The sequence below is a fragment of the Sciurus vulgaris genome (genome assembly GCF_902686455.1).
Source record: "Sciurus vulgaris genome assembly, chromosome: 2".
NCBI lineage: Eukaryota > Metazoa > Chordata > Mammalia > Rodentia > Sciuridae > Sciurus > Sciurus vulgaris.
Window position 1 is genome coordinate 82,356,485 of NC_136462.1, and position 10,839 is coordinate 82,367,323.

A 10,839-nucleotide genomic window follows, 5' to 3' on the forward strand; every position below is an offset into this window, starting at 1 on the left:
GTAAGGTACGTCTTTGGGATTTTAATTGGAATTGCATTGAATCTGTATAGCACTTTTGGTAGTATTACCATTTTGAAAATATTTATTCTGCCTATTCAAGAACATGGGAGATCTTTCCATCTTCTAAAGTTTTCTTTATTTCCTTTCTTTAGTGTTCTGTAGTTCTCATTGTAAAGGTCTTTCACCACTTTTGTTAGATCAATTCCTAAGTTTTTTTTTTTTTTTTTTTTTTTTTTTTGAGGCTATTTTGATTGGGGTAGTTTTCCTAAATTCTCTTTCTGAGGATTCATCACTTACAAATAAAAATGCATTCGATTTATGAGCATTGTTTTTATATCCTGCTACTTTACTGAATTCACTTATGAGTTCTAAAAGTTTTCTGGTGGAATTTTCCAGCTCCTCTAAATATAGAATCATGTCATCAGCAAATAGGGATAGTTTGAGTTCTTCTTTTCCTATTCGTATTCCTTTAAATTCTTTGGTCTGTCTAATTGCTTTGGCTAGAATTTCAAGGACAATGTTGAATAGATGTGGTGAGAGAGGGCATCCCTGTCTTGTTCCAGTTTTTAGGGGGAATCCTTTCAGTTTTTCACCATTTAGAATGATATTGGCCATGGGCTTAGCATAGATGGCCTTTACAATGTTAAGGAATGTTCCCACTATCCCTATTTTTTCTAGTGTTTTGAGCATGAAGGGATGCTGTATTTTATCAAATGCTTTTTCTACCTCTATCAAAATAATCATGTGATTCTTGACTTTAAGTCTGTTGATATGGTGAATTACATTTGATTTCCTGATGTTGAATCAACCTTGCATCCCTGGGATAAAACCCACTTGATCATGGTACACTATGTTTTTAGTATATTTTTGTATGCAATTTACTAAAATTTTGTTGAAAATTTTTGCATCTATGTTTAATTAGGGATATTGGTTTGAAATTTTCTTTCCTCGATGTGTCTCTGTCTGGTTTAGGTATCAGGGTGATATTGGCTTCATAGAATGAGTTTGGAAGGGTTCCCTCCTCTTCTATTTCATGGAATACTTTGAGGAGTATTAGAATGAGCTCTTCTTTAAAGGTTTTGTAGAACTTGGCTGAGAACCCATCTGGTCCCGGACTTTTCTTTGTTGGTAGGCTTTTGATGACCTCTTCTATTTCATTGCTTGAAATTGACTTTTTTAAATTGTGTATGTCCACCTGGTTCAGTTTAGGTAATTCATATGTCTCTGAAACCTGTTGATGTCTTTGAGATTTTCTATTTTGTTGGAGTATAGATTTTCAAAATAGCTTCTAATTATGTTTTGCATTTCAATTGTGTCTGTCGTGATATTTCCTTTTTCATGCCAAATTTTAGTAATTTGTTCAATTTTTGTTTGAAAGATCTGTCCAGTAGTGAGAGCGGTGTGTTAAAGAAATCTAGTATTGTGTTGTTGTCTATTTGGTTCCTGGAATTGAGAAGGATTTGTTTGACATACATGGATGAACCACTGTTTGGGGCATAAATATTTATGATTGTTATGTCTTGCTGATTTATGCTTCCCTTAAGCAGTATGAAATGTCCTTCTTTATCCCTTCTGACTGATTTTGGCTTGAAGTCCTCTTTAATCTGATATGAGGATGGAGACTTTCCTTTTTTGCTGAGTCCATGTGCATGGTATGTTTCTTCCCATCCTTTCATCTTTACTCTGTGGATGTGTTTTTCTATGAGATGAGTCTCTTGAAGGCAGCATATTGTTGGGTCTTTCTTTTTAATCCAATCTGCCAGTCTGTGTCTTTTGATTGATGAGTTTAGGCCATTAACATTCAGGGTTATTATTGAGATATGACTTGTATTCCTGGTCATTTTGGCTCATTTTTGTTTTTTAACATGACTTGGTTCCTCCTTTATTTGGCTATTCCTTCAGGGTAGTTCCTCCCTTTGCTGACTTGTATTGTTGTTTTTCGTCTCTTCCTCCTGGAATATTCTGCTGAGAATGCTCTGTAGCGCTGGCTTTCTTTTTGTAAATTCTTTCAGCATTTGTTTATCATGCAAGGATTTTATTTCATCGTCAAATCTGAAGGCAAGTTTTTCTGGGTAAGATTCTTGGTTGGCATTTATTTTCTTTCAGAGCTTGAAAAATGCTGTTCTAGGCCCTTCTAGCTTTCAGGGTCTGGGTTGAAAAATCTGCTGATATCCATATTGTTTTCCCCCTGAATGTAATTTGATTCTTTTCTCTCAAAGTCTTTAAAATTCTGTCTTTATTTTGTATGTTAGGTATTTTCATTATAATGTGCCTTGGTGTGTTGTAAATTTTGTACATTTGGTGTCCTATATGCCTCTTATACTTGATTTTCCATTTCATTCTTCAGATTTGGGAAATTTTCTGATAGTATTTCATTGAATAGATTGTTCATTCCTTTGGTTTGTTTCTCTGTGCCTTCCTCAATCCCAATAATTCTTAAATTTGGCCTTTCATGATATCCCATAATTCTTGGAGATACTGTTCATAATTTCTTACCATCTTCTCTGTTTGGTCAACTTTGTTTTCAAGATTAAATATTTGTCTTCAATGTCTAAGGTTCTGTCTTCCAGGTGTTCTATCCTATTGGTTCTGCTTTCTATGGAGTTTTTAATTTGGTTTATTGTTTTCTTCATTTCAAGAATTTCTGGTTTTTTTTTTTTCAGAATCTCTATTTCTTTATTGAAATAATCCTTTGCTTCCCACATTTGCTCTTTTAACTGTTGATTGATACGATCACTCAATGCCTGCATTTGCTCTCTCATCTTATCATTTGCTTCTCTGATCACTTTAATTATGTACATTCTGAACTCCCTTTCAGTCATTTCTTCTGCCATGCTGTCACTGGATTTTATTGATGTAGCATGTAGGTTTGTTTGGGACATTTTATTCCCTTGTTTTCTCATATTGCTCAGGTATCTTCCCTTCTAGGAGTGCAAATCTGAGATATTGAAGTTCCCCCCCATAGACTTATAGTGTCCCTGCAGGTTTCCAATAACTCACCTACTTGTCTTCAGTAGCCTGAAGTCTTGGAGGAACTTGATAATGTAGTGGGCCAAAAAGGTTGCTGCCCCTCTAGGGAGGGCGGCCTCCAGGTGAGGTATATTCCCTGCTAGTGGGCCGAGGAGCCTCCACGTGTTGACCGATGTTCAACTGAAGGGACACTATACTGCAGGCTGGGGCTCAGCTGGTCTGGGCCTGAGTCTCTGGTCCTACCTTCCCAGCAGAGAAGTCTTGCCCAGCGGCTCTGAGCTTGTCCCAGCTCTCTCAATATTTCTTCTTCTTGAATCCTGAGTCCTGGAGTGACATGGAATGCAGTCACCCTCTAGTCTACCATCTTGGATCTCCAACAATTCCTGATATCTAGTAGTGTAAGCCATTAACGTGTTTTTCTTCTGCAAAATGAAAAAAAAAAAAAAGAAAGAAAAAGAAATGGGCAAGTGATGAAAAACAGAAAAATATACTTTATACAATTTGATCAGACTAGAAAGCAGCAGCCAGAGAAGCAATCTAGCTATTTTCCCCCAGGTCCCACAGAAGCCAGAGCCATTTATAGAAACAAAAGCCAGATGATATACAGGTGTATGTTAACTAGGCTGCATTTGTCTGTGTTGATCGTAATTTCCTTGGCATCTGTCCTCAGCATGAGGAAGTCACTAGTCTCTGTGTGAGGAGTTTAAGAAGTTAAAGCAATTGGGAACTTTTAATTTCAAAGGGTGTCATTTCAAAGTTTATATGGAAAACAAATATTATAATTATATATAAATATTGCCTCTCCTTTGACTATGACATCTATTGCTAATATGAAAAAGAAAAAATAGTGATAAATACTGTATCATTAATTCCTTTATTCTGGACCTATTCTCTTTCTTTCCTGTATTTTCTGGCTGGAAATAATAAATATTTATTACTTAATTTTACATAAATATCTACTTTACCTGTTATATACTGTTTCCACAGTTTTCTTGTCATGAATTTCCTCTTCTATGCAATTCAGACTTCTTATACTACACTCCATTTTCATTAATTCTCAGACTCTTTATATTCTCATTGTTTTGTAATCTATTTCTAGTTTATATGCAGAATTGACAAATATTTGTATCACAAAAATCTCTGCTATTTTGTCCAAAGATGGCTAATGCCTGGAAGCTAATGCCTCCAGAAAGAAAAAAAAAAAAAAAAGCTCTCACCTTAATAAAATAACTTCTCTTTATTTAAACAGAAATGGAATAATTTAGTTTATTACAGTGAACTAACGGGATCTCAAGCAACACCTGTACAGATACAAGTCAAAGAAAACCTACAAGGATGTCCATTGTGATGTGTCAATAAGTGGTTCTAGAAGACTGTGATAAGCCCTCTTTATATATATTTAACCCATGAATATACATTGCTTTTTAAATTAAAACAATTTTTTTTAAAAACTTCAACATAGAATAATTTTAGGTATTAAAGCTCCAAGTGAAGATAGTTTTAATATTCTCTTCTCAACATTCCCATATTTCTCAAATCCAAATCCAACATTTCTCAAAACCTAAGAAGAATGAACAGTAAAGCTGACATTTTAGCATTTGGTCCTTAATCTGATATTAATGTCAAATTAATATAATTACTGATTTTGATAACTTTCAAAAATCCAATAAACATTTAATGTCTAAGGTAAGAAAGTATTTTCAGAGCTACATAATTACTACTCACCACAGGGAATCGGTCAGTTTCCATTTTACTCAATTCTACAGCTAATGACACTTGGCCCTTGAGGAAAACAACATGCAGGAAGACTCTTTCTCCAGAAAGGAAATACTGAGGCAGATATTGGTCATTATTCCAATCCTGATAATTGGCTCCATTCATGAACATAAGAACTATTTATAACTGTGTGTCCTGAGAGGTCATGATGACTCTAACAAGGAGCAAATCTCTCTGCATGTCTCCTGCCGTGCAGCTGCTGAGGTGAGCCCTGCTGGCACAGGTAGGTGGGGTGCCCATCCCTTCGTTCTTCAGCATCAGGTTGCATTATTATCCTTCACAGTCCCTTTTTGCTTCCCATCGTCTATTTTTCTTTATTAGCTCACTTCACTGGATGATTTTTCACTCAACTTGTTTTGTAGCTTCTGGTCTTACTTCATATTTGAAATGAATTCAAATAATGAGATGAACTCAAAATATTCTTCAGAGCTGTAATACTTTTAAGTGGTCCGTAAAATACTTTGATTCTTCCATCCCTTCTCCCTCTGAAGACTAGGATCTTAAAAATTAAAAGCAATATCTCTGTATTGGCTATCACCTCTTTACTGATACAACATGAAAAGGCATGCTAGTTTCATTTTTGCCACAGCCATTCAATCACCGTTCCCACTCTGAAAAGCTCTAGATCTCTTTCCTAAATGTTATCAACTATTGATGAATAACACTCATTTAGGACTTACTGTGTGCTAAAGTATTGTGCAACATTTAGCATACAGTTTTTCATTTTCCCTGCATTAATTTTGATAAATCTTGTTTTAAAATTTAAAAAGACAGTAAATAATATCTTTAAAAATAGAGCAAATCAAGTCATGGAGAAAGGAATAGGCATAAAGTTATTTAAGTCCCACAACCTGTAGAAAGTTTTAGTAACTACTGAATATTTACTACTACAAAATATTATCCAATCCCCAAAAATAAAAAGATATACACTCTACAACTATCTCCTTGATTTATTGATATCTTTCTATACTAATTAATATGGACTTAATGATCACTTCCAAAGCCTGTGTTGAAGGGATTTATCCATTTACTTACCTAATTGGTCCCTTATTCTTGAATAATTGGTTTCCAGTTACTATTACAGTAACATAATTAAGCAAAAGAACTTTTAATATTTTTTTTTCTGTTTGTCTTAAAGTTTATTCACTTAAAGTTTACTCCATGACAAAGGAGAATTGGGTCACAGCTGAGAGTGATGGCTCTCACCACATCACCTCTGCAGTGAGCCCGCACTTCGCCTTCCCCTCAGGTGGACTGAGCAGCTTTACCTCCCCAGGCCTCAGCAGCCACAGGTATGATCATCTGCTCAGGAAACAATTTAAAATGGAGTCCAGCTCCTGAATTTGAAATGAAATTAGAAATATCTTCTTAATCTCAAGTTCAAAAAATTCATTCACACACTTTTTAAAAATATTCTCTAACTGTATTTTACCTTAAAGTCTTCTACAAGTTCAGATCTTATTTTTCCATAAGACAAAAGTGACAAGTCTATGTGTCCAATATTGATAACCATGTTTAATTATTGAATACTATAACTTTTTAAATAAGCCTTCATTTTCCTACATAATCATAATGCTTTTTTTGTCATATACTAAATTTCCTAATACATGTCTTATTCCAGAGTGATTTTTAGTCCATATTCTGTTCAATTTAATCAATTTATAATTCCTTAATATTGTAGATTTATGATATATTCTGATTTACTTTATAGAAATCATTCAGTTCCTATTCTAACTCTTGTTAGGTTTCCTTTTCATAATTTCCCTGATTTTGGGGTGCACTTTAGTTCACTTTGCTTTGTTCCAATAGATATCCACTGAGCTCTTGATCAGCACTGCACTTAATCCTAGGATTAGTTCAGTGAGAACTAGTATTTTTATAACTTTGAGTCTTTTTTCTATTCGCATGGTTTGAATTCCCATCTTATTAGGGTTTCAAATGTATCAGAAATATATATATATATATATTTCAATATAATACATACATTTCATATTTCCTTTTTAACATATTTTATTATATTTTAACAGGTTGCTACTTTTTAAAATATTTCTTTAAATAATCTTATTAAATTTAATATTTCCTACTTAATGGTCTTAACATGTTTAGGCAGACAGTTATATGGTTTGACAAGTGATGATAACAATTTCACTACCTTCTTTACAATGGTATTACTAGACTTAATCTTCCTGTCTAATTTGTAATATAGTTTTGCTACCAGGCTTCCTTCCTTACATTTCAATTTTAATATTTTATTAATAATCAGAAACTGACAGTTTAAAATCCCCAAAACCTCCTGAATAAAATATTTTAAGCACTTCCTATTTTACTAAGATTTTTAATCAGAAATCAGTTTGGAAGCTTACCCATTAATGGCATGGTATACAAATTTCCTAACATCATTTATGGAAATAGCCTCTAAAATCAAACTATGCTTTCTTCACTCAGAGTCTTGTGTGGTATCATGTGGAATTTCCCCTTGCTAGAACCATCAAAGGATTTAAGTTACAAAATCACAAGACTGTGTTTGATCTTTAGATGATTATCTTTGGAAGCAGAGTACAGAAGAGGCTGGACTTGGGGAAAAAAGAAAGCAAAGATATCATGCAATGAATAACCTTTTACTTATTGAGATGAGAAAATATGAAAAATTAAAGCAGATCAAAATGACAATGAAAATTGAGTGAAAGAAATCGATTTAAAAACTATTTGAGAATAAGAAATGTGCAACCAGAGATGGAAAGTGAGGGAGGGACAGCACACAAGCGCCTGTGTTGGCTTTCTAGAAGAATGGTGTTGACATGCATTAAGGCATTGGAGTGGGTTAGTTGTGATTAGAGTTGATGTGAGTTGATTGCAGCTGGTCATGCAGTAGATGAGATCGGGAGTTCAGTTTCAGTCAGTTAACATGAAGGTGGAGGCGGAGCTCCCATCTGTGTATACTGCATGCAGTTTTGGACATATGACTTTGGGCTTCAAGGATAAAGCTAATCTATATGTAGGTACTAACTTAAATGAATAAGACAGAATTGAATTTTAAAGAGACAGTGGGTCAGAACTCTGAGTCATGTAAATTATTAAAGATGAACAGAGGACAGATAATCAATGTTTTATTAAAAAATAGAAAAAGTTGGAATTATAGAAAACAATTAGGAAAGTGCTGTCATAGAAATACTAGGATTGCAAAAGCTACAATTTACAGAAAACTCAATTTATGCTGTAACAAACAAATTACAGATTTTTTTTACAAGAAATCTGGAGAGACCATTGTTGGCTTTGGATAAGTGGTACAACATGCCCTTTGGGTTCTAGGCTTTTCTACCTTCTTACTACCAATTTAGTTTATGTATTTTAGAATTTCGTGGTTCCTACACATTTAAGCATAACATTAACATTAGGTACAGGGGAAAATCCCTTCGCTACATGAAGGTGTATCTTTTCATTTAAGAAGAGATGTCCTCCAGGGAAGACATCAGTTTAAAGCTCATTGAACAGTGCTGAGTCACAGGTAGCATCTTAAACAAACTTAAGGTTTGTTTAAGTGAATGGAATTAAAATAATAAATTTAGAAAAATAATGCATTGTGATCTTGTTCTGGAGGAGAGGTATTTTCCCTAAAATCAATAGGTTTCAACCTACTACCTGAAAACGTGGAATATCTATTAGCAAGAAGTAGAAGGGAAACAACTTTATAGAAGTCAAGAAGCCAAAGGTAGGAAAAGTTACAGCAGTAAAGCCATGGCAAAAGTATCAAATCCTGCAGGGATATCAAGAAAAATAAGGTTGAAAAATCATATTTTATAGGATGTTAAGGATTAGAATTTCTCTCTCTAAAAAAAAAATCTATAGAAACAAAGTGTTTCAATTTAATTAAGGAAAAGTAAAGATAGCCTTCTCAATGAAAGTAAGAGAGAAAAGGGAGTCTTGGAAGGGGACATGAAATTATTAAAAGATTCCTTTTTAAAAGTTCATTACATTAATAGTTTAAGGAAAGTAAAAGTCAAATGAAGTTTAATTGATGGATGTTTGGGAAAGATGCATAATGTATCCTTGAGGGTTGCTGGCATTGAAGAGCAGAGTGCCGTGGCTAGCTGCACAATTATCATCTGCTGAAGTCTGGATTCAAGTCATGGTTCTGACACCTCATCCTTCTGAAACTCAGTTTCTTCATTTATAAAATTTGTCTAATAAAATAGCAAAGGGAATTTTGTGTAGTTTAAGTATGATAATGTGTCAAGTCTAGTGCCTTGCATGAAAAGCCATTCAAAAAATGCTATTAAAATTTGTACACCTTAATTATCATATTTTACATTCTACTTGGTACTCTGTCTTTGTAGGCAACAATGTCTTGAGTATGTAAGTCCTTGTATTCATTATGATGAGTCATGAGTTAAATATTATGAATCTCAATCTGCACCCCTGGCCTCCATGGTAAATTGTTCAAATAAAAACACATATAAACATGAAACAGGGTGAAATATATTAAACAATTTTGACCTGAAAACACTGAAGAGTGAAGTAAGAAATGTAGCTATTGGGAGTTAGTATAAAAACATCAACATGAAAGTAACTGAAATTATTGTCACCTGAGATTATGAGAGGAGAACACTTAGGAGTGGAGGTGGGGGTGGGAGGTGGGAAATGTGTAAAAACCTTTAACAGCCAAACAAAACAACAAGCCTGCTCATGGGATAAAAAGGAGAGTAACCCATTTGCATTCACGTAATATACATCATGCTCTTTCTCTTTTTATGTGGTCTATCATTATAATTTTTCTATTTCCTTTTGTTTTTATCAAGTTCAATGATTTCTAACTCTCATAACCTTTAACCCATAGAATAAATTAACAGGACTAATGAGGAATACACATTTTGCCACTGATTCTGACTCTTCCTTAGTTTTTATCCACAGCTGTTTAAAACCAGCTCTTCTGCCCAAGTCAATGGATGGACTGAATGGCTCTGTGGTTTCTGAGTTTGTGCTGCTGGGACTCTCAGGTTCTTGGGAAACTAAAGTTTTTCTCACACTGACATTCTCCTTGCTCTACTTAGGGATCATCCTGGGAAATCTCTTCATTGTCTTTTTGGTAATTGCTGATTCTCACTTACATTCTCCTTTGTACTTCCTGCTGGCCAACCTGTCCCTCATTGATGTGGGACTTTCCTCCACCACAGTTCCTAAGATGATCTCAGATCTTTTAAATGAATACAAAGCAATTTCTTTCCAAAGCTGTATGGCACAGATATGCTTCATCCACACTGTGGGAGGAGTGGAGATGGTGCTGCTCGTGGCCATGGCATTTGACAGGTATGCAGCCATCTGTAAGCCTCTCCACTACTTGACCATTATGAGTCCTAAAAGATGTATTTTATTTGTAGTCATCGGCTGGGTAACAGGAGTAATCCATGCGATGTCTCAGTTTTCTTTTGTTATGAACTTGCCTTTTTGTGGTCCTAATACAATAGACAGCTTTTACTGTGACTTCCCCAGGGTCATACAGCTTGCCTGCTCAGATGCAGCCAAGTTTGAGTATGTCGTTGCTGCCAACAGTGGCTTCATGAGCATGGGCACCTTCTTCCTGCTCCTCCTTTCCTATGTCTTTATTCTGGTCACTGTCTGGAAACGTTCCTCAGGGGACTTATCCAAGGCTCTTGTCACGTTATCTGCTCACATCACTGTGGTGGTTCTTTTTTTCACTCCATGCATGTTTCTCTACGTGTGGCCTTTCCCCAGATCATCAGTTGACAAATACCTGTTCATTGCTGACTTTGCTATCACTCCTGCCTTGAATCCTGTCATCTATACCTTAAGGAACAAAGCTATTCAGATAGCCATGAAAAGATTAAGCAAGCAGAACTATTATGTCAGATGCTGCTGACCTGATCTGTTTTGTGGTTCTTGACCTGCACATTCGCCTGCCTCTTGGACATCTCCATTTAAGCACGTGCCATTCAACCCACTGTCCAGGACAGAGTAGGCATGGGACCTACCTCACTGAACAAATATCTATTACTTCTACAGAGCATTTACTTATTGTTTTAGTACTGTGAGAAATATAAATCTATCACGATATTATTCTAATAATAATATTGGGGT

At 35.0% G+C, this 10,839-nt stretch overlaps 1 protein-coding gene across 1 annotated transcript; it reads left to right on the forward strand.

Annotated features, from left to right (window-relative positions):
• Window positions 1-9,685: 9,685 nt before the first annotated feature.
• On the forward strand, window positions 9,686-10,621 carry LOC306653401 (olfactory receptor 4F21-like; the record flags this gene model as incomplete). The annotated part of the gene is made up of 1 exon (XM_079126407.1): window positions 9,686-10,621. The coding sequence occupies one exon, from the start codon at window positions 9,686-9,688 to the stop codon at window positions 10,619-10,621; it is 936 nt and encodes a 311-aa protein (XP_078982533.1).
• Between the last annotated feature and the right edge of the window lie 218 nt (window positions 10,622-10,839).